Source organism: Merops nubicus, unplaced genomic scaffold, assembly GCF_000691845.1.
Source record: "Merops nubicus isolate BGI_N331 unplaced genomic scaffold, ASM69184v1 scaffold18664, whole genome shotgun sequence".
NCBI lineage: Eukaryota > Metazoa > Chordata > Aves > Coraciiformes > Meropidae > Merops > Merops nubicus.
Window position 1 is genome coordinate 26,528 of NW_008607322.1, and position 14,212 is coordinate 40,739.

The 14,212-nt window shown below is 46.0% G+C and overlaps 1 protein-coding gene across 1 annotated transcript in view; it reads left to right on the forward strand.

Annotated features, from left to right (window-relative positions):
• PAX7 (paired box 7) overlaps nucleotides 1-14,212 on the forward strand; it is a 54,446-nt gene that overhangs the window by 801 nt on the left and 39,433 nt on the right. The window contains 2 exon segments of the mRNA XM_008939891.1: nucleotides 613-812; nucleotides 14,108-14,212. Coding sequence (XP_008938139.1) covers nucleotides 613-812; nucleotides 14,108-14,212 — 305 coding nt within the window.

Below are 14,212 nucleotides of genomic sequence, written 5' to 3' on the forward strand. Positions count from 1 at the left end.
AGTTAAGAGAAGAGGAACTGTATCCTGTGGGCAGCCCAACCCAGAGGCAAAGTGGAGTTGAAAAGGTTTATCCCAGCTGTAAAAATTCCTAATATTATTTTTCTTTTTTTTTTTTTCTTCCTGAAGTGGTTTAAAAAATTGTCAACTTGAACTCTGACACTTGACAAAATACAAGAAGAAATTAGGCTGCACAAATGAAAACACTGTGTACTGATTTTCTGTTTGGGCTCATTTCAGCTTTTACTTCTTTTCAGTGTAAGATGTTCAACTTTGAAACAGTCATTTCTAAGAAAAACTGGTAATTTATTGAAATAAGTAAAAAATGGGAAGTTTTTTCACTGCAACGATTTCAACAGTGGACTTGGCACCATCCCTTTCCTGCAAACAGTTCTGATTTTGATAAGTGGGCTTTTTACAACGTGGAGATAAAAAACGACATCAGGAAGCTACAGAAACAGTAGGAAACTGGTAGATGAGCTGTTGACAACCATGGACAGATTTGTTTTGATGGACACCATCGTGATAGAACTGGCCTTACTTTGCCAGGCTTCTTAACTCTTCCAATGGCTTTTAACCACCCCAGCCTCACCTCCCACTTTTCCCCTACCCCAGGTAACAGGCTGGATGAAGGTTCTGATGTTGAATCTGAACCAGACCTGCCCCTGAAGCGCAAACAACGCCGCAGTCGAACCACCTTCACTGCTGAGCAGCTGGAGGAGCTGGAGAAGGCCTTTGAGAGAACCCACTACCCAGACATCTACACACGAGAGGAGCTGGCTCAGAGAACCAAGCTCACCGAGGCCCGAGTTCAGGTAAGGACTAGAGCCAAAGCCTGGCAGGTCAACCTGGTGGCACAGCTTCTTGTTGGCCTTGATGAAGGAGGAAGCGGTGCTGGGGACGAGGGTGTTGAGAGGTGGTAATGTGGATGATCTTCTTCTCTGGAGCCCACATCCCATCCAAGACTTCAGCCTGGTTCTGCAGATTCCCACGTTCCCATGGATTTGCAGATATGCCATTTGGATTTGCAGATATGCCATTTGGCTTTGGCCCATTGCAGAGGTACCAGCTGGAGGGTTTCCATCCAGGTTGGGACCTTGAGCCAAACTTTCTCTAACTTGGCAAGGCGTTCAGCTCTGTTTTCTGTTGGAGGAAATTCCTTCATTTGCCTAGAAGGAAGCAGTGTGTGTATGTGTTTATATTTGGTGTTTTAGGAGAAATCACACCATTTACCAACCTTGCCCAAGGGAGCAGATCGTATTTTGCAAAGTTTGCAAGTTCTGTGTGTGAATTTTCATAAAACTTTTTTTTCTCTCCATCTCTAGAGAGCACAAAAAGGGTGGGGGGAGGGAAGAAGAAGGGAGGAGCAGGAAGGGAGGGTTTGGAGCCGGGGGACTCTGACATCTACACGATTAATAGCCCTTGTGGGAACTCCACACAGAGACCCTTATGTCTTCCAGATAAAGGCTGGGTCAGCAGTGTGTGCAAACACGCAGAGGGATAAGGAGTGTGAACAGATCGGGGGGTATAATAGAGTCCCTTGGGGACAGGCAAGGAAAGGGGGAGGGACTGGGGATTGTGCTGGGTTAAAGAAGTGAAATGGAGACCCCAGCAGTCCGTGCTCCGTGTGGCCAGCACGATTGGGTTTCAGGCTGAGCACAGGGGTCTCTGTGCACGCAGCCAGACTTGAATTTCGGGCCCTGGGTGAGGAAGGAACCAGCACTCCAGGCTGGGGATGAGGAAGCAGTCAATGGACCAGCTCCTCTGAAATAAAACAAGCTTTTTTTTTTTCTTGGCTTGGCAGGATAATGAGCTTGATGTGCTCGCTCAGGAGCCAAAGCTGCCAAAAGGTTTTGTAAACTTTAAACTGCTTCTAGTTTTGATTTTAGCCAACACATCGTACCAGTGTTCAATAGTGTTAATTTGTTAGCCATCTAAGTTCACAGATAGATGGAGCTTGGGAAATTAGCTGGTTAAGGTGATTAAGCCACCAAAAGTTGGAACGTGTGAATTCCCCCATTTTTGTTTTGCATATTCTGTTTCTAATTGCTCTTACTTGTGTAGATGGATATAATACTATAGGGGAGGAATAAAAATAGATGTCTTGGTAGCAAATAGACTCAAAAAAAAAGGAGTTTCAAGAGAGAACAGAGTTTAGGTCATACCTTTTTGTGAGCTGAGAGAAACCTGTGTGGCATGGGCTGTGCTGAGGACTTGCTGGGGAGGAGAGGAAAAGCCCTGTAGTGCCAGGGAGTGCAAAAACCAGAGGCAGGTTCTCTTTTCGAAGGCGCTCCGACCTCACTCTGCCAAGGCTGGGAGAAAGGGGGGAGGCCAAAGCAGAGAAAGGGGAAGCTAAATAAATAAATAAAGAGAACCTTTCCCTCGTCTCAAGCTGTGATCTCCGAATCCCCCTATTTGCTCCCAGGCAGCCTGCGTGGAGGTTCCTGCCAGGGCTCTAGCAGCAGCTGTTCTCCGAGGCACATTCCTGATGCCTTTCTCATTCCGACATCCTGGCACAGTCAGCTTCTTCCCACCACTTTTAAGCCTGCCGCCCCTTGTAAAATTTTCTGGATATCAGAGCAGATCTTTTACTGGCTCTCGGGATCTACAAACATTAGTCAATCAAGTTCTTGTGGCAAAAAAAAAAAGCCACACACGCATCCACACTTGTGTCCGTCCAGCGGAGAATCTTCTACTACCTCATAGTCTCACTCCTGTCTCATTAGAGTTTTTAAGGCCAAGAGATGTGTTTTGATTGAAAGATGTCAGTGATAATGGTAGGGCCAGCTGAGTTCAAGGTTTCTGCACATGTTAAGGGTCATGCCAACACCTACCCATCTATCTTGTCTCCAAAAGCTTGTCATATTAACATGTAAGATAGGAGGCAGATGTATGACAATATTTTGTGACCCATAGTCACCAAAGAGACTCCAGAGCAGCTTTCACTGCTTCTCCATGTCTGCTCAGTGCTTCATCCATTTCCTGGATCTCAGTGCCACCAGGCTGCTGCACAGCCATGGCTGGACAATCCCTGGATCATGCTCCAGTCTCTGAATCACAGCTTGGGTCTTATTCTTGTGCTTTCTTGCTGTATCATAAACACCCCTGCACCAGAATCCCAGGCTGATAACCACTCTATAAGCACTGAACAAAAAAAGTGGGTCTGGCCACCTCTTTGCATCTTTCTCCTCCTCACCTTTCTTTTCCTTACCACATGAAAGGTGAACTTCCCAAAGTCTCATTCCTTCTTTCTGATACCTGAGTATTGACGTACCATGACCTCTTCCACATGAAAAGCTGATAGCTCTGTTGAACTTTATTGGCAGACCTAAGAATCTGGCTGTCCACCCAGCTGTCCAGCTAAGTGGAAGTTTGACACGTTGACAGCTAATAAAATTCACAAGCTCAACAACAAGAGGGGGTGGTGGGGAGCAGTTCCAAGCTAGAGTTTCTCATCTGCTGGGAAGATCACGGGAGGGTGAGCAACCTTTTTGCAAGGCTGAGGTGCAGGATTCCAGCATTCAGACTCCAACACACCCAAAGGTACGAGCCATTAAAAGGTTAATCCCAAATCCAACAGAGTGAAGGACCAGACTGCCATGGATTTCTGGAAGGATCAGGATTATGGTGCCAAACCCCTGCCCAGAGAGGCCACCAGTGGAAATTCCCACCGAGTTGTTTTTGTGCAAGGCAATGTCTTGACTCATGCCTGCACTAATTGTCCTGGCCTAAACAAATTCTTGCCCATCTGCAGGCTCCCGTTTCCACCCTTCCAGAAAACAAGCTGGTGAATGCCAAGCATAAGTGGAGTTTAAAATTAAGTCTAACAGCTAAGCAACTCACTTAGCTCATTTAATGGGAGCTTTGATTTGGATCCTGAATGCATTTTGGGGGTTTTACACCAGTTTCTACGATTATCTAACTGATGATGTCAGAATTTTTATAGGTGAAAAAAACCCCAAACAACTAAACAAGATTCTGTGATAATGGTGGAACTTTTCTCCCTGGCTTTTCTAGAGAAAGGGCATTTTTCTCATAAAGAGTTCAGCTTTTTCAGTAGGGTGTTTTTCAAGAAAAATAAATAGTTTTGTCAGGAAATTCTTGTCTAGGTGTAGAAATGACTTCTCAAAGCAATGCTAAAGTCAAAAGAGTCACCAGGTACACATCAGTCATGGGTTTAGGGAGTTGAAATTAATCTTCCTCATAGCCAATCCCATTTATAGATGTGTTTGCCCAAATGTGTTGCATTTTTAAGGTTGGTTACCTAGAAGCCCAGTGCTTATTTCTGGTTTTCCCTTGAACAAGACCAACAGAAGGAAATAGAAGCTAAACCAGAGCAATGCATATGCCCAAATTGTCCTTAGGTCAGCATCGTAGTCCCAAGTCACTTAGAAATTTGTCCATTGAAAATGTTTTTCACAAATTGATTTTGGTGCCTCGGTTCCCACACCAGCAGCCCAGCTCCATTTTTCCTGGTGCTGTAACACATCAGGCTCCAAAGTATTATCTCAAAAAAAAGGTTTCCCAGGAAGCTACCAAAATTGTTCCTAAAAAACAGCAGGTAGCTTTTGCTTCTTAGCATCACCTGTGGATCGTTCAGGTGGTGAACCCACAGCACACATAAAATCATAGAATTATTTTGGTTGGAAGAGACTTTTAAGATCATCAAGTCCAACCACACCACCAGCAAGGACCTCAATCCAAGCTCCTATGGGCTGGGCAGTGGGTGCTTTCTGGAGTGAATAAGAAGCATGAAGGTGTGGGAGCATCGTGATGCTGATGTGTGTTATTAATCCCCAGGAAATTCCATGCATTGAGAAAACCATTATTTCAATAACAAAATTAAACCAGGCAGCTGGAGTCGCAACCCAGTGCTTTATTGATCATTTTTATGATGGATACCATTGTGATTTCTGCCTGGGAGAAAATGGATGTTTCGTTTAATAAAAAGGCTCAGAGCAATTGTGTCTCTGAAATCTTGGAGCATTTCTAGGCTACTCACATAATATTTATTTCATATCACAGCTTCAAACTGGAGTAAACAAACGGCCATATTCTAGATCGTGCTGCAGCAGCTCAGACATGCCAAATGCAGCACCAGAAAAGAAATTCCATTCAATTTTGCTTGAAATTTTTTCACAAAGCTATTCTGCTCTCAGTGTGAAGAAGCTGAAACCCACCATTTACCAGCAATACTCTGCAAGCTGGTGTCCAGAAAACAGATGGACTTCTCGGGAACTTCTCAAATATCTCTGGCGTGTGCTAGTGGGGACCCCAGTGCTCTTTCCCCGTGGTCAAAGGTCTGTCCTGTCCCTTGAGATGGAGCCTTTTGAAGACAAGGGTGTTTTATGAAGGGACAGTGTGCTGGTGAGCAGGTCTCCCCCAGCTCTGAGCATTAACCGGAGTCACGCAAAGCCGCCGGAGCCTGGTGCTATTTGCCTGGTGTTTTGCTTCTCAAACTCTTTTGAGATGTGTCCAAACTGGCTCTTCAGAGGCAACCCCCCCCTTCCCTTAAAGGTCAGCTGAGAATGTTTTCTTTCTTCCTGAGGGTCCAGCTCGTTTACATTGCCTGTGAAGAGCCCTGCGATGAGGTTATGACACAACAGCTGCCCTGTGTTTTTGGCAGCAGCCGGGGCCATGCAGAGGAGCCGGCAGTGGGGGCTCCCGTTGGCAGGGGCTGCCTTTGGCACACTCCTCTTCCACGGCACGGGGCCAGATGCCCTCTCGCTCACCGGAGAGCCCAGCTAAGAAGGGCCCACGGGGAGAAGAGCCCGTGAGAACGGCGGTGCTGCTGCCACCACGGGTGCCCGGGCACGTCGGGAGACCCGCGGCACGACGCCAGGCGGCATCCGGCTCCCCAGAGAGGTCGGGGTGAGGGTAAGAGCTTCTCTCCAACCAGCTTCAGGGCAGCAGCTCTGCAAGGTAAAGCCAGCAGAGGTGGTGAGGAGGGTCCAGGTGTTTCCCTCTCACGTCTTGTGGAGGTGTTGCTCATGAGAGAGGTTGTAATGTTGCTGTCTGTTTGCAAGAAGCCTCTGTCTCTGGATGTCTCTCAGCTTTGCTGCTGTTGTGCCACATCTCTCCAACCTGCCACAGAAATGCAGTTGGATTAAAGAGTAACCCATAGAACAGACACCCCAGCTAATAGGCTCCAAATAAGTCCACCAACTGGTCACATAAAAAAAAAAAGCAAACCAAGAACAAACTGCAAAGCAAACATCCAGGTACCCAAACTGCAGCAGAAAGTCTTTTTCCACACAAACTTTGCCAAAGCAAGAGAGAATCTCTTAAAATTGCAAGCACGTCCTACTGTCCTTATCTGAGGGCTTGCTTAGAAAAGCTTCAGCACTTTTGGTGTTTGTAGTAGAATTACAACAACCAGCCCCTTTGGGAAGAGGAATGTCCCACTGACAGGGGACATAGTCCCAGCTGTGGAAGCCTGAGAGCATCTTGCTGGAGAGTCAGCACTAGTTCATTAAGTGTATTACACTTCAGTGAAGATGAAAATGATAAGCCTAATCCTGTAGTCCTTCTGGCAAAGCATTGCTTGGAATCAACAGGCATGACTATAAACTCCAGGACTTGCAGCATTATTTGATCCAACCAGCTTGTTTTGGACACGTGGAGCAGGGAAGCTGTGAAAGAAACGGAGAAATTTATGTTGGAAAGGGCTCCTTTGAACTTGCTGCCTTCTGCAGATGGCAGAACCCATTCAGATCAGCCAAGCATGATTTTTAGCTAAAACTGTGGCTTTTTGTTGAGGTGCAAAAGGGAACTGCCTTTTTTTTTTTTGATTTGTTGTGTCCTCTTGTGCTTCCCTCGATCCGCTTTGGCCCAAGGAGCAGAACTGCCAGCCTGCCGGTGGCAAGCTGAGGCAGGGATCCCCTAAACAATGTGGTAATGATTTGATTTTCTGACAAAGGACAGAGGGCCCAGAGGCCAAAGCAATGAACGAGATCCCAGTGCCTTGGGTGAGGCGGTTGTGTCTAACACTGAGCTCTCAGCTGGCCTAAATGGGAGTCAGTGAAGTTGCACTGATTTATAGCAGCGCGGTGTCTGTCCCATTGTATTAAAAACAAACAGGGCCTCCCAGAGGTTTTATGAGAAGAACCTTTATCACAAAATTTCCAGTCCAACGAGGGCGAGGGCTAAAATATTTCTTGTGAGCTTGGGTCGTATGACTTAATGCTGAACCTCTGATTCTGTGCCCAGTCGTGAGCAAGTGTGTCACTGCTTTGAGCAGCCAGCACTCGTGCCTCTCGTGGTTCTCAGTTTCTCCAGCTAGGGAGGCTTTCTGTTTATTAGGACACCAATTAAACAGATTTTGTTTGGTCACCAATGGAAAAATGTTTATAATAATCAGGTTGCTGGGGTGTTTTAATCTTTGAGCCACTTTCCTGTAGTGCTTAAGCTGTTTTTAAAAGCTCAGAGCTTTTTCTTTCGCAAAGAAAACCTTGATGGTGGGAATCGATGTGCTGCTGATTTGCTGGTGGAGCTCAGCCTATCTCTAGCCAAACAGTAGCAGCAGGAAATCTACTCTCCCACATCTCATTCACCTCTGTGAGGTGTGAACATCAAAGCCTGTTCTGAAACGTTTAAATGCAACTCTAACACCATTAAGACTTGGTGTCTAAGAAGCAAGTGTTCAAGTGGAGAGAAAGCACTTCATAAAATACACAGCCTTGCAGCTGCTTTCTGACAGCAGTGACCTCATCCTCATGTCTTTCAGCTTCCACAAGTCCCATTCATCCTCAGACACAGGGTTTATGAAGAGATAAACAGATAAGTAAAACAGGTTTTATCATCATTTTTACTTTAACAGAATTTCCTCTGACAACTGAAATAATCACTGAGAGGCACAGATTGTAAAACACAGAGCTGGAAAACACAACTGGTATCCAATAGCTGTCTCATTGGATAATAATATTTTTATTTTCTTTGTAAATATTGTTAACATACATTAATGACAGTGGTAAAGATGCCTTACTGGGCAGGGCTGGGCTTGGAGCTGGGAAGCCACCAGTTCAAAGCCACCATTTCATCTGAGTATAAGATGTCTCGGTGTGAAAGTGGATGGATCTCCCCATCTCTCCTGCCTCCTGCTTCCCAGTCTGGAATATAAAATCCTTTAGCATTAGTTGTGAAGTGTTCATACTGGGGTGACCATTTAAAGGTAGAAACGACCTTTGGGTTGAAGAAGTGATGTTCTTAAAGGTCCCTTCCAACCTAAAGGATTCTATGATTCTATGAAGTGCTTCTGCTATGGTTAATTCCAAGATTAGGAAGAATATTTCAAGAGTAGAGCTATCAAAACCACAAACAAATATCTCACTGTGTAACAATGGTTTGTTTTTTTAAGAAAAAAGTGGTTTCCAAAAAAAAAATCCACATACCAAGAGTAGAGCTATGAAAACCACAACCAAATATCTCACTGTGTAACAATGTTTTGGTTTTTTTTTAAGAAAAGAGTGGTTTCCAAAAAAAAAATCCACATACCATAAACTGTCTGTTGAAATTCTTCAATAGATGATAACAATTAACTAACACTTTCAGAAACAGGGATATGCCAGGAGAAATACAGGCTAAATTCATTGGATAATCTCATTTGTGAAGTCATTTGTTCTGCTCCACTGACCTTGTTGGGTATTTATCTTAACTGATCACCCACAAGCAACAGAGGTTCAGTGGTTTAGGAGCTGAACCCAAATTTCACTTGATACACCCCGTGCAGATAAAAATCCATGTGCCTAAAATCTCTGTGCTCTCATGGGCTTTTTTCTTGTTCTGAGAATTATCTCAGCAGCCTCAATGATGCTTGTACATCTCTGATGGATGTTTCTTGCCCTCCTCAGCCTCTGGCAGGGGACTGTACTATCTCAAGCCTTTCCAGTCTGGGAGGGTTGACTCTCAGCATCATCTGAAAGAAGACATCCAGTTGGAGCAATGCTCATCCCTCGCCTCTCATTGCTGTTGCTGCTACAATTCCCCTCTAAAAGTCTTCTGCATCAGCCTCCTGGGAAGCCCAGGGTCTGCAGCATTCATGGGTGGTGTGGACAAGGCACTGCTGGGATCTGCTCTGGTTCTAAGGAGAACCTGCAGAGGACCCAATCTGGCAGAGTTGCCTCTATGCAACCTGGGGAAGCATCTCATTTGACTTTAGTAGAATTTTTTTGTTGGTTGGGCCATAAAGGGCCACATGATTCTATTCCACCTGATCTCTGCAGCCTCTTGGGCCTGTGAAAGCAAACACATGTTGCATCTCTTCCCTTCTGCTGGAGAGCAAAGGCACAGCTTGGCTTTCCCATCCCTGTTTCCATTTACAAGCTCATTTATCCCATCTATCTTTCTCCAACATCAAGTCCTGATTAGGCTGAGCAGGAACACAACAGGCTTTCTTTCCCACAGGAGGCTCTTTTTGACCTTCCTTTCCTCTCCTTGTCTGACAAATTGTGGGAGCTGACCCATATCTCAGCGGCTGTGGGGATAATTCAGTCCAGCCCCATCCTGGCAGGCAGCTGTCTCTGCAGCTCTTCTCTGCTGCTCTGCTGGTTGAGAACAAGTGGCTGGGACATCTCGAGCTGGCCGTTGGCAGGGTTGGGTGCAGGCATTCAGGTTAAATAAGAACCAGTGCTAACCTTTGCCCCAAACCCAACCTGGCTCTTCTGAAATCAGCAGGTTCTACAAGGCAGATGGTGAGGGATTGGAGAGTTCCTCAGTCTTGTCATGCCCCCCTCTCCTGCCTGCCAAGAGGATGGTGAAGGTAACAGGTTGAGTGATGTTCTGTGGTGAACATCCAGTGTTCAGGACCTGTGTAGCAGCAGACTCACTTGCTGAGCAAGGTAGATGTGGCACAGTGAGGGACTCTGGTCTTACCTGGACCCAGGGCATGACTAGAACATGAAGAACCTGCTTGGATGTTTCCTTTCAAGTAATTTTCCACGAGGGCATTCCCCTATCTGCTTCCCCTCAGCTGAGCTGAGCAGTTTCTATAATGTTCCTGTCTGCTTACGTTGTTTGGGAGGTGATTTGCTGGGAGAAAAGCCCCAACTGTCTTTAGCAGGTACAACCTGTTGTCTTTGGTGGCCTGCATTATACTTCCACACCCTTGGTGAGCAGCACGTTTACACAGTGCAGGACCTCTTCACTCTGCACAAATGCTCATGGAGAATTTGTCTTTTTAAGAAAAAGCAGGTTTCTGACATGCTGGTTTTTGCTGCTGTTGGGTTCTTGGGTATTTTGGGGAAAACACAGCCCTTTTCCCAAGGGCTGACCCTCTTTGTCCCAACATAAAACTCTATCTGTGCAATCCAACTGCAGCAGCCTCTAGAACAAAGTCTCCACAGGCAGCCCAGCAGCTTCAAAACTTCCTCCTCTTCCTCATCTTCTTCCCACCAGTCTGGTTTTAGCAGCCGTAGCCTTCACCCCAGGCTTAACGTGGTGTAACAGGATCCTCTGGCTGGGGGAATCTTTAGTGGCTGATAAAACCTTAACTGTTGTGAAATGAAAGCAGGTTCCCTTTGAAGTGCGCCTCGCATTACAGCCCGATGCTCTAGCCTCTGTATTTTACCCACCAATAAAATGATTTATAAGCATAAAGGCCTGAGCCACCTTTCAGGAGGGGGAAGGGAAAGAATTGCTAACGTCATTAGCTGGAATGTCTCTTCTTTTTTTTTTCTTTTTCTGTGGGTTCTAAATAAGGGGCAGTATCAACCTGTTTGGGCCATGAAATGTCCCTTCCTCTGCACGGGAAGATAAATCCTATCAGTGTCTTTGTGGAAGGTTTCGGTGTATTTGTGGCTGGGTTCTCCAGCCAGGCTCTGTTAGGAAGCTCTCCCTTTAAGCAATTTAGTTGTGCATCTCCTTTGGCACGTGTGTATTGGCTATTATTACCATTTATTAGTTGTTTTGCTGTGGTGCTCCAGCCAAGGCAGAGATCTTGGTGTCTGCTGGCAGTTAGAGCCTCTATCTCAGATGGCTGATTGCTGAAATAAACTAAAGGGTAAGAAAATGTGAGGTTTATCCTCAATTTAGAGGTGGTGAGCTGCATAAGGTCCACGATTTGTTGAATCCAGCAATGTTTTCCCTGACTTCAATTCAGGAAAGCAGCAGCTTTCTTAAGGCACAGAAGGAGCCACATCATTAAGAACTGACTTTCTTTCTCTGGTGGTGACCCACTTGTGAAAATCAGCCAAGCCATGCACATTGTAGACCAAAGTATGCAAGACACCCACGATTGCCTCCTGCACAGGCCTTTCTGGTGAACTCCATCTGCTTGTAAAAGGATCTAGAGTATCCTTTCATCTCCCTCACACACCCTCAGCTGGAGGTGGAGAAGCAAAACAGGAGTCATCATGCATGACCTGTGCCAATTGTCATTTTGAATAACCTCACGTGGTGCAACGTGAGACAACAAAAATCTTTCCAACGTTGTGTTTTTATCATACATTAGCCAAGCCCCCTGAGAAACCATCACAGGGGAGCTTGTGGGGGCTGTTGTTGGAGAAACGTGTCCCGTAATATAGACCACCTTGCTCCACATGTTTCTTCTGAACTTCTAATCCTGAGTGGATTTGCCAGCATCTGGCTCTTGGTTATCCAAAAGGAACTTTCCCACCCTCTGCGTCAGAAAGCACTGGGGTGGCTTTTACATTCTTGGGGTTCAATTTCTCTTTACCTCTCGATTCCTGGATTTGTAGCTGCTTGGTAATGTTTTCTCTTCAGGTATTTGAATTTTATAAGCCATTCCCAGCATGGAGGTCTGGGTTTTTTTTGGAGTTGAAGCTCTTCCAGCCTGGGACTAGCCCTTTATCTCTGCAGAGAGAAGGTTCATGCTGCTTGGTAATGTTTTCTCTTCAGGTATTTGAATTTTATAAGCCATTCCCAGCATGGAGGTCTGTGTTTTTTTGGAGTTGAAGCTCTTCCAGCCTGGGACTAGCCCTTTATCTCTGCAGAGAGAAGGTTCATTTATGTCCTCCTGTTCAGCTAACAGAAATAGTCAGACAGTTTTTATGTCCTAAATTTTAAACATGGAAGCAAATTATATGAGCAGAGGAGCCAAGTTCTGTATCCCTAATTCAAAGTGTGGATTACACATCCATGAGAAGAGGACAGGACCATCCTCTTTGCATGACCATAAACAAGAGGTTATTTATTCATCTGTGTTCCTCACTGCTCCTAGAAACCGTGCCACCCATCAGACCATATAAAAGAGTGGTAAAGTGCTACAGACCTCAACGTTCATTCATTTCTCTCTCCTTAACTCTGTCCTAGATTTTTGCTAGCGACTTCTGGTGCCAAAAATGGACCCAGTGCTTCTGACCTGCATGGACTTTGTTGGTCAATGCAGATCGGATGTAAGCTGACCTATTTCTGTCACGCTTTTGGAAGGTGCTAAGAGGTTGTGCTGCTTCAGCCAGTAGTGCAGTGCAGTAGGAAGAGGTCTCTAAAAGAGGCTCCTTTTGGTGCCAAGGACCTGACATCAGTATACATTTCAGGGGGTTTAATTTAGACCAGCTCTTCCAAAGGAAACCGTGCCTTTTTTGTTTTCATGGATGTAAATAACAGTGTGAAGCCAAGGACTGGGTCCTTTGTAGCCATCAGCAGCAGGTCAACCCAACTACCACTAGCAGGTTTGAATCAAGCTGTTTCCAAAGCACACCAGCAGATGAGGAACGTGTAGAAAGAGCAGGAATAGAGTGTGATCCAGAGAACCTCACAGGAATTTGTGTGAAGCTCAGCATCTGGCTTTGCAGTGAGCATCACTGCAGTGTGTGCAGACTGAGAGCCAACACTCCATCAGCTAAGCAGCTCTCTGGGAAAACACGTTGTCATGATGAGTGGATTCTACACACCCACAAGTGCCAACAAGAAAAAGGCAAACTAACAAGTCCCCATTTGCAGGGGCACTCAATTTAAAGGCCGGAGAAAGACTTGCAGTTTGAGATTTGGACTATATCTGAGGTGCAAGGCACATCTGAAGTTCTGCTGCATCTAAGAAAGAGAGTTTTGGTTTGGTTCACAAGACGTGGACCAGTTTGGGCTGCAGTGCCTCAAACCCTTGTAACCCCAGCTTCTGATCTGATGTTGAGCAGCTTGGAAGCCTGATGGAGGATTTTTTCCCCCCCAAATGCTTTACACTCTTGATTTTTGTTCCATTTTTTCTCGTTGCTGTGAAATTTAATCGTGTTTTCTAGCCCTTTAGGCCTCACAAAGTCCAGCAGCTGCATTCTCATCTGGCTTGAAAGCTTATCCGCATACTTCTGAACCCCAAACAGGGCTCGGGCCTGAGAGCCTCCCTGATTAACTGAAGTAAACCAAGCCCAAGAGACAGCTTGAGAAGCCCTGTCCACCACGCAGATTGCCCACGATAAAACACATCAGGGCAGACAAAGGCATTTAGAAAAAAATCTCCTCTTGGGTCTGACAGGTAAACCAGCACCGTAGGAAACAGGAGCCCAGCTTTGCCCACGCATTAAGACTGGGTTTATTTTAATGCACAGAGATTTCAATTGGCTGTGGTACAATTCTAGTGCACACTGCAGTGCCTCTTGCAAGGAGAGCATGTCTTAGCATACAGACAACAGTGATTTGCTGCAGTACAGAGAAGCTGAGAAAACCCCTGTATTCCCTCCGGTCTGGTTCTATCTATTTAGCTTGTCTAACATAGAAACCATGATGCTAATCTGTCTATTTATCCCTCCTAACAGTGCAGCCGTGTTGCTATTATGGTACTTAATCCTTCAGCATGATTCACATAGTCCTCAGATAACAAGGCAGAATGGCCAGGTGGTAGCAAGGCATCTATTTGGTATGGACTCCCTCGGAATACACAAGCTAAATTATTCCTCCCCATCTCACCCCGCTGCTGGAGCACCCTCCCGTGCCCTCAGTGGTGTCTTTGGCTATTTTAAATGCACATATCTCCACCCAGGAGACAGGACAGACGTAGAGTTGTCACCTGGGAGAAAGGAAACTGAGGCACAACCACTCACAAAGCCCAAGAAACTATTTTTGCCCAGGGCTGCACTTCAGGATGCGTGTCCATCAGCGACCCAGGTGAGGTGGGACGTTGGCTCCAGGTGAATCCCAACGTGGTCTTTCTTCTCCCCATCAGGTGTGGTTCAGCAACCGAAGGGCGAGATGGCGCAAACAGGCTGGAGCCAACCAGCTGGCAGCTTTCAACCACCTGCTCCCGGGGGGCTTCCCACCCCCAGGAATG